The sequence below is a fragment of the Melanostigma gelatinosum genome, assembly GCF_949748355.1.
Source record: "Melanostigma gelatinosum genome assembly, chromosome: 3".
Lineage (NCBI taxonomy): Eukaryota > Metazoa > Chordata > Actinopteri > Perciformes > Zoarcidae > Melanostigma > Melanostigma gelatinosum.
Genome location: NC_136636.1, coordinates 8,587,008 through 8,608,049, shown reverse-complemented (window position 1 = coordinate 8,608,049; position 21,042 = coordinate 8,587,008). Strand labels below are relative to the sequence as shown.

The window sequence follows — 21,042 nt, the reverse complement described above, 5'->3', positions numbered from 1 at the left end:
AATGCATATTCAAAACGTCCTGAAGTGTGTTTACATGTGTGGCAGGGGAGGGCAAGGACAGACGCAGAGAGGAAGTCGAATGGCTGCTGGAGGACGATGGTGGAGCAAAGGGGAGAATAAAAATTGAGTGATATATTGGAGGATAAAAAGGAGAGCGAGTTCGGCGTGGAGGCAGAGAGGAGCTCCGATTTGCTTGAGCCTGTTGTACAGACACTAAAACAAATGGCTAGCGGATGCTGTCGTGTGTTTTTTTTGTTAAAAGAAAACTCTATTGCACTCTATAGTCGCATACGGCCACGACAAGAATAAACGTAGACAACACGTTAAATATTTGATGGGACTACTCCGGGCACTACTATGACGTATGTTCAGGAGGATTCAGAGCAGTTTGAACTGGAACTTAGTTCTCTAACGTTTTATGAAACAGTCTGTGGTTAACAGACGCCTTCCCTGGAAAAATGAGACACAACATACACATGCAACACCTCAAGATCCGCTCAAGAACTACACTTTGAGGCGAGACTGACATGGTCTCAACCGTGTTATAAAAGCACACGACTGTTGCATCTCTGCCCTTTATACGTCAACGTAAAGCATTTCTCGTACATCATTACAAAGACCAGAAACGGCAGCAGGCTGTTCAGCATGTCCGTCACACGATTCATTGCTTTCATTACATCGACCACATGACACACCTTTGATCTTGTCACACTTAATAATTCACTCTCGTCACGGGACGCGAGGCAGAAATGACATTTCGAAGCGAAACGCTGGGCGGCTTTCAGATCATCTTTGATCTCGTGGTGTCTCTCGACTGCTGGAGAAACGACACAAACATTCATGTTTTTGATATTTCTGTCAGCTACCTGTTCGCAGATTGCCCCCGTCATCGTCAAGGGAAAAGGGCGGACGTTGCCGCGGCCCAGGTTCTCCCGTTTCCGTTGGGTGCTGAAGAGCTTCAGTTCTCGCTTCTCCTCGTCGTCCAGACCGTTACAGTAGCGGATCTACACACACACACATCACACACACACACACACACACACACACACACACACACACACACACACACACACACACACACACACACACACACACACACACACACACACACACACACACACACACACACACACACACACACACACACACGAGGATACATTTGTTGAGTGTGATCTGTTATACAGACACAGAAAGTTTAAGGCGGTTGCCTGTGTTATATAAAGTCAACATAGCAATATCAAACTTTTATATTATTGCCACAAACAAAAGCCGCACTTATCTCAAGTCAATAGTTCAGCATTTGTTAGCATTTCAAGACAATTATTGTATTAATTTGATGTTATTATTATCAGGTTGGCGTAGCGGTGCTAAGCGTGTCGATCATCTTAGTGCTGTTGTCAACTGTTTATGGCAATCACACCAATACCTCAACATTATATGGTAATGTTTAATGATAAAAAAATATATGGGAAGCTTTGCACACAAACACCTCACTATCTCATTCCTAACCATTCAGAGGAGAGACTATTTTTTCCTGTGTCTGTCTCCTCCCTTCTCTTCTCTTATCTCTGTATTGCCCTGGAGGAGGGCAGGGAGGGAGGGATAGATGGATGGATGAGGTGATGGGGGAGGGGGTCCGTTTGGACTCTCACCTCATTGTCGTGGGGTGGGAGCTGATGGAGCAGCTGTTTGATGCGGTATTTCTCTCCTGGGCTGTTAACATAGGGCACCTTGTCCTCAGGCAGGGAGCTGTAATACTGATGAACCTGAGACAGAGACAGAGACAGAGAGAGGATGAGAGGCTGAAGAACAACATACCTGTAACACGTACACCAGCTAAACTAACCCAAAATACACAGTTATAATTTTCAATACGCTCTGGATTACGATTTGTAACTGTCGTCTTTTATAATTGCAGCACTGTGCAGAGACTAAATGAACAGGCTCTACAACCAGGAGAAACCAACACACAGAAAATCACTGAGATTTATGGCCCACCGGCGGAGACTTCACGGAACATCACCTCTCCATCTTTGCACATTGACATGGGAATGTATAGCTGACCTGTCAAATGTCCAAACACTCATGCACACCCATGCTTAACGAGGATACATTTAGCAGTGCGTGTGACAGCAGGATAAATGCTAATCTGGCCATTCGAAATTGCTTTGGACATTCTTTATATTACAGCGGCAGACAATGAGTGTCATCTCCCTGTTATTTATTGCAGTCTTTTTTTATTACACTGTAACAGGGGGCCGGGGTATAACAGAGGTCAGGCAGTCGTATATGAATGTGATTGGAGGGGGCGCAATCCACGAAAGCCTTACAGGGTTTTAAATGGAGATTTGGGGACAGAGGTCAAAGAATGAAGAGGACAATTAGAGGCGACGAGAGGGAAACAAAACAACATGTTAGAGGGACAAAGACAGAGTAGTAGTAGAAGAACAAACAAGATGACGTTTGATCAAATGAAAGAAACAACACATAACTGAGGCTTGGAATGTAAAGACGAACGTGATCGATACCTGCTGACTAGGTCAGACCAGTCTTAACGACCGGATCCGTCTACTGAATGGATCGACTGACTGGAAGCCATCAGCTTCGTCCTTGGCAATAACACAGAGTCTGTCACACAAAAACAGATCAACTTGAGTCATGCAGAAACGCATTGGTACGTAAACCAAACTTTTAAATTGTTGCTTTCAAAAACACTCATATCTTAAAGTATTAACTGTCTGAGCGACACATTCTGTATTAAGAGCATTTCCATGAAGCGTTGCACAAGCATGTTTGTTGTTGGGATGCATTAGCAGCAGGAACCTTGTGTTGTAAGTGTAACCTAATTCTTTCTGCTCTGCTTTTGTTGGCGTCCACCGGTGTTGGCGAGGGACGCTGGGTTCTTGGCCAGCAGCTCGGCCCGGGACACCGGCGGGGGGGGGGGGATCTCAGGATAATTCATGAAAGACTAACTGTGGTCAAGCACTGATAAATCAAACAGCGCCTACGCTTCCAGATGAGCACACGCACACACTGCTAATGATAAATTAGGAAACAACAACTATAGGGTTACAATCTGGAGGTGAAAGGCACATTGCCTCGAGGAAAAGATCTAAAGACAGACACGCACACGCACACTTGCATGCACATAATGGACACAGTTGCAGCGAGAGCCAGGAGGAGCAGCTTGTGATAATAACTGTAATCGAAAGCAGACGGAACTAAAGACAGGGCAGAATTTTCGAACTGTACTGAAAGGAGTGTTTTTAAAAGCTACTTCGCCACTGAGTGACAAGAGCGATGGCTTCACACAGCTGGTTCCTATTGCTGTTAATGGCCAGCCAGCCAGAGGACAAGACACCACCAGGCACCAGCCCTAACGTTCTCTCAACAAGCCACTTTACAGTGGTTGTTGGACATGGATGTTATACTGTTGAGAAAACACTGGTAGTTACAGCCAAACGTGGTGGGAAGGACGCTGTTTTCACAGCAAAATGAGCAGATTTAACAGCTGTGTTTTCATTCTCTGTCTTTCTCTTCTCACGTCCTTGCCGAGATGTGCAAGTTCCCATGAATCGACACTGCAGCCAACACAGTCGTGAAAACAAATTCAATGCGTTTTAAAGTTAAAAAGGCATGACATTGGTTGATCAAGCACGAAATTAAAGCGAGACTGAATGTACTAAAAGCCCACAGCCAAGCTAGCAACTCTGTGAGCTCGTATTTAGGAGCAGCGGCGCTTTGAGTCACATGCTCTGATGGGAATGAGTTCTAATTGTCGTCAGGTCCATTTCAGAACAGGTCAAACTAGCCTCGGGTACCTTTTAGACTGGCTTTTTGGTGTTTGAAAGTTAATTTATCCACATTAGAGCTGTTGAGCAGTCTGAAAAAGCAGACTTCGTGATCGAATGGAAATTTAAATATGATCCCGGTACATGCCGAGTAGAGTCTGAACATTAGACTGCAACTCTTGCTACGTGATGGTAAAAAAAACAAACACATGCAGGCCAATGCTGAGTAACATTCTTGGCCTTGACAAGTTGTAACTTGGCAACATCGCTGAATTTTATTCGAGTAGGATGGAGAGAAGAGAGCAAGAGGAGACAATGGGAGAGAGAATGTTGGCAGGCCCTCCTTCACACTATAATAGCATCTCCAACAAACTCAGTGATGGCTGCGTTTGGTGATAAAGGTCTGCATTTCAGCGATTGCTGACTCAAATTCTAACACAGAGAGTTGAACAGTCCCAACTAAGAGCCGACTTATCCCTCATAATTCTCAGATACATCTGATTGAATATAGCCGTCCTGGTCTGAAATCCCTCGTTACAGAGTGGTGACTTTACACCACCGCTGGCTGAATAGCAGACTCATACACAGCCCAGGGCTCCCGACGGGGAAACCTAAACCCACCGTTTAGATCCTGGAGATTAGCTTTGTGTTTACCGTCTCCCTCCGTCTTTACCTTGTGCAGAGGAAGGCCGGGTGGTTGATAAGCTCCACATCAGGCATGCTTCCGCTCCCCTGCGAGAGGTCACATAATGTGTTTCCACAGCTTGAATGACTTGGAAGTCAGGTTGGAAAAATAGAAATCGTGATATCTACGGACATTTTTCACGTAGGCTGTTAAAAACTCTTGATTTTTTTATTTTCAAGGTCATTCGGTATTGTGCTCCGGGGATACTGCACGGTCCAGTTTTTATTATGGCCCGACTGTTCCTGTCTTATCACCACTAGACGAGAACCGAATTGACTTCGGGGTTAGACATGTGACCCTGGAGGGGGATGAGAAATAGCTGCGCTCAGTCCTCCTCTGGGGTGAGAACAGGGGGCTGTGCCAACATTGTATTGACCAGTTCATTGCTTTCAGCTCATCAACAAAATGAAACCAGCTTCCATACACGCTTCTATTGTGCTATAAAACTGGAAACCCTCCCACATGTGCACACATACAGTTACATGGAGTATCGTAAAAGAGGATTTTCTTCAACGTGCACGGGACCATTTAATACATTTGTGTGTTGCTCAGGTTTAGCTTAGTCCCTGTGACAGAGCTGAAACCTACTCCCAACATGTTTGGGGGCGGAATTAATTGGAGATTACATTGACTGCTGGAGCCACAAAATCCTTGTTATTCATTAGCCTGCAGAAGGAGCAGTCAGCAAGATTGGTGAGGCATCATATGGTGAGGTGCAGTTTGAACGTAACGCTTACAAAATATGGGCATGACTACTTTAATCAGGGTTTCACTACAGTGGTATGTATGTAAATACATATGATTGTATGACTGAATTCTAGATGTGCATATCACTGGGAATTCTTTTCTCCAAAATGAAAATATTTTACGACGCCACACTTGGATCGTTTTGTGTATAAATGTGAACTCCCTGCAGTCACACAGTAGTATGTACGGTGAAATCGGAGCTTTTTGATGAGTGTGATTGTAACATTAACCCAGGACTGTCATTGTCATCAGATCCATTTTTTTTTTTAGAGTTGTTGAAAACACCTGCTGTTGGACAACAAACAATATTTAGCACAAAGCCGTGGGCTTAATCGAATGTGGACACTCAACGTTTCTGGTCTTTAGATTTATTCACACCACAGTGGATGAGTTGGGTCACTATGTGGTGTCTACAATCCGGTGCGATTGACAACTGCTGACAAAACTGCACAATTTAACAGATGTCTGACATAGACGTCAGTGGGGCCGTCCAGTGTGAATGCGACGAGGCCCGGATAAGTGTAAGATACCGATACCTGTTCAGGTTTGAGTCCTGGTGGTACCCAGGCGTACTCCTCCAGGGCGCAGCCCGAGTCGTCGTCTGAGGTGGAGTTCCTCTGGAAGTCGTACATCAGCTTGGTGACCGTCTTCTCCATCTCTACAGGCATGGCTGTCACAGCATGCTCCTCACGGCGACACTTACAGTGCACACAGATCTTCCTACCATGGACAAACACAGACAAAGAGCATCTGTCAAGCCAATGTCGTATGTAGACTACACTTTTGTTCAATGGGAACTAGGGGTGTAACGGTACGCGTATTCGTATTGAACCATTCGGTACGGGGCTCACGGTTCGGTACGCATGACGAACCGAATACGTTTGAATAAAAAAATTTAAATAATAATTTTTTTTATTTAACCAGGTAGTCCCATTGAGATTAAAAATCTCTTTTGCAAAATGTAAGTAACAATACAAGATGTAAGCAAGATGTAAGCAACAATACTACATAACATTAAGGAGCAGTTTTTGTTTTTTATGCTTATATGTTGCTAAGAAGACACCCCAGAAGATGGGTCACTCAGGTATAGTTCCATCATTGTTCAAAGTCAAAGAATAACTTCATGATGTTAGTTGTAATGAATAAATATATTTTAAAATCAAGTACATTTCTCTGGCATTTATAGTTTTCTACTGTACCGAACCGTACCGAACCGTGGCTCCACTGTATCGTACCCAACCCAACCGTGAGTTTTGTGAACCGTTACACCCCTAATGGGAACATATTAATAAAAGATTTACTGGAATAAGAGACAGATTAAAAATGAGGGCAACAGTTATTTGACCTCAGAATAAACCACCATTAGGCTGAAAACAAACCCTCAGTTAAATAAATCACTGTGTAAACAGAAATACATTTGGGGAGATAGAGTTTCAACAGAAACAAGACGTCATGCTGCAGTTGCTGTTTGGTCCTCTGAAGCCTGCCATTAATCACCCAAAAATAACCCAAATTGCTTTTTTCAAAAGGTAACCTCAGACTAATTGTAAAAAATAAATAAAAAAAAGGACAATCTGTCAGCCAACCTAATTGCCTGTAGAAATAGTCAAGCCCCCTCAAATTACATGAATCTCTACTTTTGTTCAAAACCGCATGAAGTCAGTGTGCAGTGATGGAAAGCAGCACTGCACACACACCACACACTCCCCTATGCAGAAGGTTAGCGAGAAACAATAGCAGATGCTTAGCCAGGAGAGTGCTCCACTCTCATTCGTCAAGCAGACCAACCCAGTTAAAAGTGGAAAGTATCCATCCATTAGGAGTGTTTGACACACACACACACACTCCTCCCGCTAGCTGTTCTTTCATGTCCAGAGAGTAATAAAGAGTGCTGCGATATCTCATAGACTCAAACAACTATTCGGCAGTGTTGTCTTACAAAATATTGGGATTAACAGACAGGAATTACTCGTTGTAGAGTGACACGGAGCTTGTGACATCTCACAAAAAGCAGAGGAGGATGTGGGTTAAATACCTGAGTGCATGGATTCAAATTAGAATAAAGGTCACCTTCACCACGTCTGCACTTGGAGACACTTCATACATACAGATTCCCATGTCCTTGACAGCTATAAGCCTCTGCATGAAGAGGGAAACTGGGTGGCCAGAAGGTTGCATCCCACTAAACCTTGCTGCCCCCTCAGGCGGACAAATCTGGGAGACAATCCCATCACCTCCCCAGACGGACGCCTGACGGACAGCCTTATGGAGGAGCTTAAGGACACTCAGGACACGGTTTGACAGCTCGATCGGCCGAGGATCTGTTGGTATAAAGTGCTTGGAGCGCAGACAGCACCATGTGGAGAGCTGGCCAAGTCTCACCTTGTCTGTTGTCAAAGGAGCACTTATTGTCCATGGGTTGAGTCTTGGTTAACAAAACACTTCGATCTATTCAGCTTAGCACTGATGGATTTTGATGATAGAATGGGCCGTGGAAATACGTGGCTCTCCAAGTAAAACATCCCATTGACACGCCACAACTGGCCATTTGACATGTAATCCTTAAAAAAGAAAACAAAAAAAAAATATATTAAGGTCTGAAGTCGGACAAATTCTCCATGACCACTTGAGATTCCACGTCATCCATGAGTGGCCTTACAGCCTATTACTGTCAGTTCCAGCTTTCAACAGTGCCCTGAGCAGAGAGCCAGGCCCCTGCGGTCTTTGTGGAAGAGCAAGCAACAAGCTTCAGAAACCAAATCCACGTAAAGTGGCCAGATATCATTGTCATGAATATTAATGGTTATGATAAACAGAGCAGCTCAGGAAGACAAAGTCACCAAGCAGCTGTCAAGCAGGCCGACCGGTAGAAGGCTGTTTGGCAAATCCCTGCGGCATGCCGCTATAGCCTAGGGCGACGCAGCTTGCCTCATTACAACCCGGCATCTAGAAGAGCACACGCTCGCAGAGAGCATGATGATTGGAAGTGAAAGACAAAGACACCAAAGGCGGAGACAAAAAGGATGAAACACGTATGAACACCTCTTCCAGTCTTCTGACATGCTGCCAGGTGGTTAGCAGCTATTTCTGCCGTGGGGTGAGAAGGGACTCTTGGTCCACACAAATAGCCAGAGCTGAAGGAAAGCATTTCACACCGCATTCCTTCTGAGAGGACACATGACATATCTCTGCCTATCGTCTCTGTACAGTCCAATTTGGAGGCAGAGAAGCTTGTGACCGTTGCAGAAACACACCTCTCCGACCCACTATCTCAGTCCAGATGTGGGAGGAAGACCTTCCTCAAGTGATTCAACTCGAAAACATCTGATCCCCCCCCCCCCCCACATCAGCGCTGGCAGAGATAATGTGGGCCTACAGGGGCCTGTTGCTCCTTCCCTCCCCTTCTACCCTCATGATTTACAACACGCTGCATGCACATGCCTGGGATTTCCCCTCCACTGAAACCTAATCCCCGAGATTCCTCCTTCTAATATACATGATTTTCAATTAGATTTAGGGACTTTTGTAATACAAGTCAAGTGCATCACTGTCACCTCATCAATGACTGCGAGGTAAAGAGAAGGAAGTTAAAAGGCTTGTTCTGTATTCAAACATGACTGCCTGGGCTTTCATCCCCGTGGGAGATGTAAACGCTTACGTATCATTGGTCAGTGCGAGTGTGACGTTTGTTCAAGACCTGGGGGGTATTGTTGTTGGATTGATATCCTTGTGACCATGATGTCAGTGGACAATGATTCACCGTTTCGGGTTAATTATCATCGCCTTGCTCCTCTAGATTAGCCTTGTAACCCAGGTAACGGGTTGTTTTAATACGTAACTGGAGTCTGACAGGCCCCTCTGACCGTTGCGTAGTCTTGGTTCAATCGTTTTGGATCACTGCTGCAAGATCTTCAGCGAGCATGGTCTCAAATTTGGCTGAACAAGCAGTATTAAAACTCTAATTTACCATCTCGTAAATGTGCTTCAACGCAAAGCAAAAGTTGACTCAGAGTTATCTTTGCAAGGCAAAAGATGGGGCTGGGGCTGTAACCATAACCCCAGGGTTAGGAGACTGTATTCAACCTAAAATGTAGAAAACCATCTGATCATTCAACTGTATCCAAGAGCCAGTGGAGGAAGTATAGCCGTGGAGGGTTTGAAGCTGAAGTCTCATTCCACTCTCGTTCCAAAACCGCTGCAGCTTTTCCATGGCATCACTCTAGATGGCCAGATTAAAATCCCATCTTTCAATGGCAGCTCTGCACAAAAGCGGAGGTTGGACGACGAGAGAGGAGAGAACAGCTGGGCGCACACCGCCGCCAAGTCCTATCTTCTTTTTTCCTGCCTCTGCTTTTGTTTACTCTGGAAGAAGTGGGGGGAGAGGAGGACCGACTCTTTTCTCTTCAATGGCCTTTTGTTGAATACAACATTTCCGTTCAGTGTTTTGAAGCCGTTGTTTTAAATCTCAGGGGCTTTCAACGATTAGCCCCATTTTTTTTTTTTTTTACAAATTAAAAATATACAAGCAAACAGTCTTCGTGCCTTCACTTGGCTGCATGCAGACTTCAGAGCCATTAGGAGCTAATCACAGTTGAACATTACTGGAGGTGTTCCCGACAAGAATCAGGGCCGACAAAGATGTTTGCCATTAGCGGCCAATTAGTAACAACCAGATGCAGCAAGTTGCCGAGGACAGACATAAGACATCCACCTGTCACAACATAGAGAGCCAACGTCCTGCTCCGTTTCCAAACAGCCTCAACCTCATGATGAGTTGTCTCTACTGTAATATACAGCAACATATGGGCATCTTTGCATTTTTCCAAAGGCAATCAACAATGAGACACGCTACCAATTGTGCACATGAACTCAAATTAGGCTTGAAACATTTTTCACCATATGGCCTGCATTACAAATGGGAGGTGTGGGTTTGAAGAGAAGTGGGCATTGAACCGTAGAAATTATACTGCACATAAGACTCGCGGAAGATGTAGTTGCTAAATACTTATAGTTAGTTAATTAGCTCATCTTTTTTGTTGTCCAGTATGGACATGATTTGTAACCAAGAATTGGGATAGGACTTTAAGCTGTATAATGTAACTGAAGTAACTTGTGAATGGACCTACACAACGAGAAAACAGAGACGTGAATGGTACAGCACTTGTGTGGGAAGTAGGAAGCAAAAAAGGGACAGAGAGATTTTATGTAACATCAGACTGGGGAGCTGTTCAACTGCAGCCACGCTATACTCGAGCCTGATCACATTACTTACTTGTTCCATAAAATGACACTACTTTGGTTGGGAACAGGGGGAGTCATTGCATCCAAGACATCTTCAGTACAGACTTCAAACCATACTCAGACACGAGTAACACAGTGCCAGGTCATTAGTGAATGTGTTCACCAGGCTTATGATATAGTTTAGGAGAAAAGTGTCAGGAAACCCACCAGTCCTTGTAAGAATGGAATTGGAATATAATGTGTGTGTGTGAGTGTGTGTGTGAGTGAGAGATGCTTTATTTATCCCCAGGGGGAAATTTGTAATGTTGACTTTTCTCGCGTCAGGGGGGAAAAGCAGCACCGATTTTTTTCTTCTTCTCCAAACGCAGTTGTGGATGTCAGAAATATGTTGGTTTCGGCTGCTGTCAACTCAGTTTGCGTTTGGGCTGCTCTCAGGCCCAAGTAGCCCACTGATACTGCAGCCAGCTGCTGAAGCTACATTATTCATTGTCAGTCAGTCCATTCATGTGCTAATCCAGTGACCCGTTACACTGCGAAAAAAGTAGCCATCTAAATGGGTCAATTAGCCTGCATTGAGTCTCGAAATGCTCTCCTTGAAATAACTGCCACGGAGCTGCAATAATGCCACTTGTTTCCAGGGCAGTTTGCAGCAAACACCTGTAAATGACTCGAACCCTTTAACTGGAAAGACTCAAATAATGACAGCATAATAACAAGTTGATATGGAAGAGCAAATGAAATATCTTACAGGTGCTTAGTAATGTATCTCTTTCATTACTAAGTAATCTATAATCCATATGGCACAGAGTTTGAACAACAAAGACTGCATTGCTGGAAAGCGCACAGTAGCTTGACCATTGCGCCCCAGGGGGTGGGGTGGGGGATATAAACCGGTGAGGCGTCTATAGAGAGAACGCTACAGCGCGAGTCAGACAACTCAGAACTCTGGTTTCTTTTTTTCTTTTTTTTTTACATCCAAATAACACCCGGTTTCACGTCATGAATGAGCAAAGTGAGGCGCATCTTAGTTGAAAAGTCCACTGACTTTAAATCGGGGCAAGGGTCTTTAAAATGTAGTCCTGTGACTATTTTACGAACATATTTCAAAGAGAGAGTAAAGGGGGAAAAAGTCAGATATAAACTCGTTTTCATAGTTCATAGATGGCCTACATTTGTGACTCAATTATCTTTCCCATTACGCATTTAAACCCCCACCATGGATCGTCCGTCGCGCTAAATAACGGCTCCAAATAAAACATAAACACGATCAATAATCAGCTGCTTACCTCCTTACAAACTGCGGCGGTTGGAAGCCATAGCCCTGACCTCAATGCTGCTTGTGGTAGTGCGGGTTTTAAAATAAGTCTTCCTCATTGCAGAATTTGTCAAACAACTCCAACGCCACAGCTTTGCCACGAAAACACCCCACTCTCACCCGCTGTGTGGTTTCTGCACCCCTCTGCTACATTTACCCCCTCCGTTTAAAAGCCTTTTGTCAACCCCCTGCCCTCCACAAACACATTCGGGAGTTCAGCAAATGAGGATAATGCGCAGACGAAGAGCCAACTCAATGTGCGTAAAATCAGATCCCCATTTACAGATCCAAACAAGAACACAGACTCCGCCGAAATATTTGAATATCCAAATGAATACGACACAAATCTTCCTCGGAAGCGGGGTTGCTGCTGCCGGCTCGGAGTGAAGATCCTCGCGGACTTTCGCTGCGTAAAAGCACGGAGCGCTGGCGCTGCTCCACTCGCTGCTGTCCGTCCCACTGCAGCGCTTTAATCCTAAACTGGTGTCAAGTGCGCATAAATCAGATGGTTACTTCCTGTTTGTAATTTCCACAATAAAAGCACCATTTCAAACGGGTTGGGATATTAATTGGTTGAAATAGATACTATAATTTAATCTACAAAATGTACCCATTGGAGGACACTTTTGGGGTAAACATCTACATATGCTTTTATGTTATGTAAGTTAAATCATATATATCATCATTATAATTCTATTCATTTCACCAAATTAAAAGAGATGATGCAAAAGGAGTGTGTTGCAAAGAGATATAGCCCAGTGACAACACAACACACTCTGCTGAGGAAGACCATGATATTTGGTTGAAAGCTCTGGGTAAAACAGCTTAGTGGACCTTTAGTTAAGATTCTATTTGGCCTATTTCTTTGTTTATCAAACTACTGTGTCCGAGGTAAATAATTAACTTCCACAGCCATATAATCGATAGAAAAAAAAATCCACTCCAAGAAGGCCTTGTTTTAATGTGATTATTTTCAACCAAATTATTTCTTTAGCCAATTGAATATCTTACCTCACCATCAAACCCTAATCATTCTTAATGAAACCTAGTCTAAATATAATTTTCAGATTTTCCAGACAGCCGTTGACTTCTATTCATTTCTGTACAGACTGAAAACCAATAGTCAATTAAAACCACTTGTATTTCGAAGCCTTTGTTTCAAGTCAGAGTCACTAACTTCCGGTTGTACGGGCCCTCTCTGGTTGACTTGACCCTTCTCCCGACATGCTAATACACCGGTGTGATGTCAGCAAGTCAGCGTCCCAACATTGGCGTAATTAGCAGCGTGAATGACTGGTGTTCTGGGGGGATTTGCATGTGAATTGAACCACTTCACCGAATCAACTGGCCCGGGACAAGAAGAGCGAAGAGGGAGGGGCGCGAGGAGCTGCAGGGCGCTGACCCGCATGGGGAGGTGAGCCCCTGTAAACAAAACAGTGCTGATTAACATAAGAAGCGGACATTAGCTGGCGAAAGGACAAAAGGCTTACAGGCCAATGACAATCCACTGAATCAAAAACAAATGGAAAGTCAATTTGGTCGCAACTTATTACTTGTTGCAGTGCACCTATGGGGTCCGTTATTATAGGCTGACCTTTTTGCAAAATATGTACAAACAGAGGACAGAGCAGACCATACTTAGTCTATATATCATTTACAGCCATCTATGCATTCATTACATATTATTTGTTTTGCTATTACAAGTAGAAAATGCTCTAGTCTACTTTAGAAGTCACACAAGGAGCATTTAATAAATAAAGTTGACTTCCTACATTGATATTATCAAAATACAACTCACCAATATATCATCAGCCACAAGGAAATTAAAGCAGGGTACTGATTGATTTGACAGTCAGTAAACTCTGCTATTAGCAACAACATAAACGGCACAACTGTTCCCCAACAGATTGCCACCATCTCAGCTATTTTGGCTCCTTCTTAATCTCCCAAAGACTCACAGGAGAAGAAGCTCTGTAATGCCATTTCTTTTCTCTTGTCCCAACAATGAGCGGCAGGAGTGTTAAACAACGTCACACTGCTGCTCGTTATTCGCATGTTTGTGGAACGCAAAATGTGTCAAGAAAACAGAAAAACAGGCAAAAGTTTTCTGGCAATCGAAGCTGAACAGATTTGTGGAAGACTTCAAAAGGCAACTTGGAGGATGGATGGAATTGGGTAAGAGAGTAATTAAATCAGGATTTATGTATATATTTCCCCCTAAAGTGACCTGCAGCTGCCGGTTGGCCAAACAACCGTCTAAAAATAAATGCAGAAAGGAATATTTAAAAAATAATAACGTGTGAAAAAAGCTGCACAAGTAAGAATTTTGCCGTTTCTGCTGAAAACAGCCAGCAGCTGTGAACAACTTCCTCAGTTTTTCAGGACAGTGCTGCAGTCTCTTTTCTCCTTTCAGGAACTCTTCCTCTGGTTTCCCTGCTTTTCTTTTTCAGTGAAAGCTGGCTTTCTGCCCCCGAGTCGTCTCTCACACGTGGCAGGGCGACTCTTGCTGTGACTTAGTCTCGTACTTAAGAACACATGATCGCGGCCCCTTTACAAACACAAGAACATCAATTACAGCTCAGGCTGTACTAAAGGCCTATCCACAAGACTTTACGAGGAGCTCTAAGTGACAGTGTCCTCTACTCTGAGCGACCACAGAATGGGTCAACATGGTTTGGGGCCAGCCATTTACCCCAATAAGCCATTCCCTTTTCCCCAATAAACTGCTGCTCGACCTGCAGTGAGCAGTTTTAAATGCCATGAGAGGACTGAATAAAAGCATAGAGGCCAGCTTGGGGGACATACCACAGATAGCATTGCCTGCACAGACTCCTGGCATGCACAGAGACCCACGCTGCTTGGTAATTTTAGACCGTGAGCCAAACAGGTTTACTCCCTTCCTAAGCATGCATAAGCATATTGAGGTTTTTGTCTCTATCAAAGCACAGGATGAGCTGTATTGTATATACATGTACCCCCGAGGATGGGAGCCCTATCTTAAGTATGCAAGAAAGTTGTACTGCCTCAAAGGATCTTATCCTACAAGAACATTATTCATATCTTACCAGGGAAGGAACTGATTTATATACTGCATGATATGGTCAGAAAAACACACCTGATAAATCAATGCCTTTATCTCGATTTGAAATGTGGCCTCATCTTTATTTCTCATCTGCTTTTTTAAGGAAAACTAGTCTCCTCTCCTTTCATGTGGCAAATGCTGATGGCTATCACTCTAGAGTCAACACGCGAGGCAGCTGGGACTCACCCCAACAGCTGATAGCTCAGCCATGCTGAGGGGGAGAGAGGGAACCAGCTTCCTCTTCCATACAGCTTTTCTATCCCAGTGCTGCAGAGGGTTTCTTAAGCAAATGTGTAAGTACTCCCAAGTATTTACACTTCCCAAAGTCTGATCCCCAACTGGCTACTGAACTGTGTTGCAGCCCCTTCAACCAACTGGGCTGAGGCAGCCATGATTTTGAGGGGAGGGTAATATTATCACACACCATACATCATACATGTCTTCAGCAATGAGGACGGAAATAGAAAGAAATCAAAGATAAATGGGAAAGACATTAAAGCTGTACAGATGATTTAAGCTACCAGAACCACAAAGCAGATTATCCCACAGTATGTGTAACTTTCCGAGACCAACAATTCGGAGAACGTTCCCATTTGTTTTGCAGCGATTGGCCAGGTGTGCAGAGGTGGGAAAGTAAGCATGATTTGTATTTTTGTCTCAGCTTGATCACGTCTCGCTCGTCTCCATAAGGCGGGATTTTCATCCTGCCTTATGTGTGGCTGTTTGGAATGGCTGTGAACACTTTTGCCTTCAAATGTGGCCTTTGTTCGTTTCAAGCATAACAGAGCCTAAAAGAAAACCTGGAGCAGAATGGAGTTAATCTTTAATTGCTGGATTCTGTACTTGGACACCGAACAACAAATCAATCAACCGGGGTGTTAAACTCAGTGAACGGCCCATTGGAGAGGTGATGCGGAAGATGTTGCCAACCATCTAATCCTAGTAAGTTTGTTTGCTTACCTGCTGTTGGATAACAGTCCTTCCGCTACATTAAGGGTGTAATGATTCATGTGAACACTTTGCATCCAGTTACAAAGAAGAGGAAGTGGCTGCCAGTTAGTATAAAGGTTCACTGGTTTCCCAACCCATTCAGTGAGAGCAGTGTCATGTTGAAGACGCACTGACCTCCCCTCTATCATGGACTTGCAGTACTTTGGCCCAACTGCTCTGACCAGAAAGCAGATTTAGTGAGAGGGGAGGGGGGGGGGCTCACTATGGGACCTCCACCCAAGAGCCCCTCTGTATCCATGTTCCCAGCAGATAAGTGGCCGTTGAACATTAACTGGATTAATTCTGCGCGGGTTGAAGGGTGAAATTGTATTTGTCCAAAGGGAGGAAAATGGCAAGGAAATGAGGAGTGTCGCCAGCTTGGCTGAAATTCTAATTAGCTTGGGGGTTCGTTAGCACACAAACTCAACTCTTGCTGCAGAGACCTTGCTGGTGCAGAGGCCTGGGTAAGTCATTAAGCCACAGAGGGGAAAGTAGAGGGAGACAGCGAGAAAGAAAAAGAGAGAGAAAAGGGGAAGAAAGAAAGAGTATGGACACTTAGTTTCACGCTCAAAGGCCCAGGGCAGGGAGGTGACCTTGTGGAGTGACTCCTCAAGGGGACTGGAGCTATTTTCTGCCCCTCCTGGCCCACTTACACAAAGCCTCTTCAGCACAGAGGAAAAACACACTCTGATCCCTCCACCTTCGTCTATCCGTTAGACCGTTCATCTGCACTGTAGACAGCACTCTCTAGGGCGACGCAGCTCAATTTCCACCGTGCTGTGCCCAACAACGGCGGTTTGTCAATGAGCTTTTCTCAGCCGTACTGTACATGTGGATTCTGATTCAAAACATAACTAGGTCATGCGCTGGTTTGAAAAAAAATAAATTAAAAAAAAGGAGGAGGGAGCAACAGTTCTAGGAAGTAAAGAAATACTGTAATGGACGCAGTGAGATATGAGGAAAGCAAACAAAATACGTTTTGACGTTATTATTCCTGTGTTCGTGCCTTATAAATATAAAGACATTTGGGAGACAAGATCTAGCTTCATTTCCATCTGTGCTGAAAAGTTATCTCCTTTTAAAGTGAAGTAATGCAGAAAAACCTCTCATTCTTCTACCAGCAACTCATAAAGCCACAGCTCTGATGCAGTGTGATCTTGTGGCTCAATGAATGAACAACCCACCTCCGAACCTCCCACACTCAGCACCCTGCAGCACATTTCTCTGACTCAACTCTCTCATTCAGCCTCCACTGATGTTCCTCTTCCTCACCTTGTCATCATGACCCAGATGAGTGGTGTGGGTGTCGATACTGATTTGCTGACTCTCCCTCTCTCGCTCCCTCTGTGGGTTTTTGTTTCATTCACTACATTCGCTCCATACACTAAACCTCTTCCGACTTGTATTTGTGGTTCTTACTCTGTAACAAATCACCTTGCAGCCCTCGCCCGTAGCCACAATCTCATGCCGACTGACCAGATGTTCCATCATTAATAATAAATATTAGCGTACTCATTAGCTGGACCACAATTGCGGGTTGGCAGGCGTAGTCTTGATATATGATCTTACCACTTATTTTCAGGGGGTTGCATAAAGCAAGGCAACACAACAGCCTTTATGTGGAGTTTGAGGGTTCGTGCGCACTGTACTTTGTAAAGAAGCCAGGTAAAACCAACATAAGCAGTTGGGGTGAGAAAGTGCAACAAAAGAAACACATGGTGAATGTGAAATCGGCTGGTAAGCCCCTGGAGCAGGTCTGATGCTTCCAGGAATTTTAAATAGAGATATTATGCGATAAAAGTTTAAAAAAAGAAACTGTCAAGTATGAGCAGAGGAACATCGGAATAAATAGTGAAATAGAAGGTGAGGAATATAGAGATTGCCCTTGTGATCGTCTGTATTTGTGAAAAATATTCTATGCCAAGGGGTTGGTTTAAACTCTGTTCTCCAGGTTTAAGCTCAAACTTTTGGTTAAATAAACCCCGACACTCAGCTGTGCCACGTTTAAATATTTAGTTTTAAGGAGCTTGTGGGACAGACAGGATCAGTCCATCAAACAGATTTTGGACTGAGGGCGTTCAATCAACTCAGGAACAAACTACAAAAATGTATCAGCAGCAGGTAAAACTAGAAAATTCCGAAAGAAATTGTGACAGTGTGGCTACTCTCCAAAGAAATCGGAATATATACACACGCCAATGTTACCGGTAGTGTCATTCAGGTTCAATTGAGATAGTGCTACTCTCTTTTCTGCATTTTAGATTCATACGGTACTCGGATTGAACCTTGTATTTGTGGGGCGTTTATTTTGAAAGGGTGGGACTGGGCGGGGAAGAGAGGGGGAGAGGAGACAGAATCATAATGTTTGACACTAAAATGAGAGGCTTCATCACAAGCATTCCAGTTAGAATTCATTCTGTGGGGCTTCAATTTGAAATGGGGTGGGGGGGGGGGGGGGCTCAATTAAGATCACTTTGGGCTCAATAAAGTGCAGCGTTTTGTCTACGTTTTAAACTTTGAATCATGTTTCTACGTTAATGTACGGCTCGTCAATATGGGCCCAAAGTTAAGTGTTTTTTTTAGCTCTCTTCACGCCGAAACCCCATTCAAGTGAATGGAGAAATGTTGCTCAGTTTTTAGGGATTTTCGGGAATTGTCGGGAAAACCGCTTGGCGAATCTCTCCGAAAAATAGATAGCACACTATTCCCGATCAGGCCGCACATGTTGATGTATTTTTCACGCCGCTGTTGGCAACACTGTGTGAGGAGAAGCGCGCCAAACTTTTTGGATAATAATCATTCTGATTAAGCCCGATGGATAATATTCAGTGTGGCTTTGTAGCACAATTTGTGCTACATTTATACTGTAGCTTCAAACCGGCTACAAGTGGCAACATGTTTGTGGCGGTAAGAGCAGCACTGGCATTGTTCAAAGCATTTTAGTCTTTCGATGAAGAGCATTTAATTGGTGACTGAAACTTGAAGGGCGACTTTGCTTCACATGAATGCGCACACACATACAGACTGATCTATGACCAGGCACACCCATACAGGCTACACAGGATACAGGGCCTTTTGGAAATTGGAAATATTAAAATACAACATGTGCATTTAGTTTGAACACCTTTAATGTTCCTATGGTTCAAAACAAATCTGATCACACTAAAAGTTTCTTAAAACTTGGTTTCAAATCTTAAGCACATCTCTATTAACATTAAATATTCAGTAAATAAGCGGCACGCAAAGTAAACATTTCAAAAGGCAAGTCTTTTTTTTTAAGAGTTAAAAGCGACTCACCGACGGTGAATATCAGATATCAGTCCGATACCGACTCAAATAGGATGTACTGGTATTGGATACCAGTATTTTGATGAATAACAATTCAGTACATTGATATCAAAGTATTTATGTGTACATTTTGTTCAATGAAGTTAGAAAATCAACATTAATAAAGCCTGATATTGCTTTCAGCATAACATAATGATGCTAGTCACTTGCACACAGTTAGGCATACAACTTATTAATTAAACACTGGTATCGCTATCGGCCAACACCAAAAGCCCAAGTACCGGTATCGAGAACTAAAAGTTGAACCAGTGCATCCCTACCCTGGAACTCTGTATCAGCTTGTCCTGGTATGGTTTGATCAGATTTGATTGCAACGCAGCAAATGACAACAACTTCATCAGATTTTGAACAGATTGAAATGTCGCTAAATCCTGACTGGTGTACTGGACATGTTTCCCCAACTGAGCGTTCTCACTTCAAATCGGTGAGAAGAGCACTGACAAAAACACAAATCAGTGAAATGAACCAAACTAAAATAATCCAGCTCGGAGCCTTGAGATAGATGTGTACATTTCATGGAACAATTACGTTTGTATACAGCAGGCCATTGGAGGAAGGAAGTAAATAGTTGTACGAGAAAGAAAGAGATAATCTCTGGATGACATCATGTCAACAATGAACAGATGCATCTGAAAGAGGAAATAAGAAGATTAAAGTCAAATCGGATTTAAACCAAGGCCGAGTCGCTTAAGCGAATAAAACCACAGAGAACATATTCTGAAAGCCGACAGAGATCTTTTAAAGCTCACATTTGAATCAAAAGCAGTGTTTCATCTTGAGGTTAAGTTTAGGCAATTTCATTTCCCCCTTATTTCATCTTGTTACACTGTTTAACTTAACATAAGAGGGATGGGTGATGAGCAGATCAGACTCAGACACACACACACACACCAGAGCCCTCTCCCGACAGGATCTTGAAAGCCTTATTATGGATTGGAGAAGAAATTGCCATTTCTAGGACGTGACAGACCAGCGTTGTGTTTCATCACTGGCCTGATAGACGGTGAACCTGGGGATTTATTGAGTGGTCGCTGCCCTGAGACTGTAGGCAGAAAGCACTCTCACACAAGGACAGACAAGGAGGAGTTATGAGTCACATTGAGCAACCCACACAAGCAGATAAATCCCATTGAACAACTTTTATCAAACCGAGGTCAAACTTTCAGAGTGAGCACATCTCTGAGCAAAGATAGACTTTCAGTCCATCACTTCTGGTGCCTTTTAAAAAAGGTACTAAAAAGGAAGTCTTTCCCCATCCGTAACCTTTTCTTCACCCAGTCCATTCCCCACTTACTGCTGCTCCCCTACGTTCCCCCATTTAAAGCACGGCCCATTAGGAAGCAGTGAGAGAGAGAGAGAGAGAGAGAGAGAGAGAGAGAGAGAGAGAGAGAGAGAGAGAGAGAGAGAGAGAGAGAGAGAGAGAGAGAGCAGTGCCGTGAGAGAAACTGAATCACCCCGACTCGCCGCTGTTTACACCAGACCCGGCCCGCTGCTTGAGCCGCTGTTTATTTGAACTGTGAACCTCCATGTGAGGTGTGTGTGAAAGGAAAAGTGTAAGCGTGTGTGTGTGTGTGTGTATGAGAAAGAGAGAGCATGTGTGCTGTGGAGGCGAGGGGGAGGGAAAGGCTCCACACAAAACCCAGTGTCTCGCCCTCCGATTTCTTTCACACCTCTCTTAACACACTTTTCACGGCGTATTTATTCACCCCGCGGGCTCCTGGCACTCTTCGGGTTCTCCGGGCCACAGACGGGCCTCTGTGCTGCGCCACTCGGGCACAAGGAGTCCGAAAACAGACCTCTAACACCCCCCGTGGAGCTCCAGACACAATAATGTCCTTCTGCT

General features: G+C 44.0%; 1 protein-coding gene across 3 annotated transcripts in view; it reads right to left on the bottom strand.

The window, feature by feature from the left end:
- The window catches only part of prickle2b (prickle homolog 2b), a 44,659-nt gene that overhangs the window by 5,573 nt on the left and 18,044 nt on the right, over window positions 1-21,042 (bottom strand). Inside the window, exons 1-4 of one of the 3 annotated variants that reach the window (XM_079297063.1) lie at window positions 11,751-12,165; window positions 5,760-5,943; window positions 1,653-1,766; window positions 867-1,004 (exon numbers count right to left, since the gene is read on the bottom strand). In XM_079297063.1, the coding sequence (XP_079153189.1) occupies window positions 867-1,004; window positions 1,653-1,766; window positions 5,760-5,891 (384 nt within the window). In that variant the 5' untranslated portion in view covers window positions 5,892-5,943; window positions 11,751-12,165. Of the gene's footprint in view, window positions 1-866; window positions 1,005-1,652; window positions 1,767-5,759; window positions 5,944-11,750; window positions 12,166-21,042 lie in introns of those variants that run through there. The other 2 variants (XM_079297064.1, XM_079297065.1) reach the window with 2 other exon arrangements.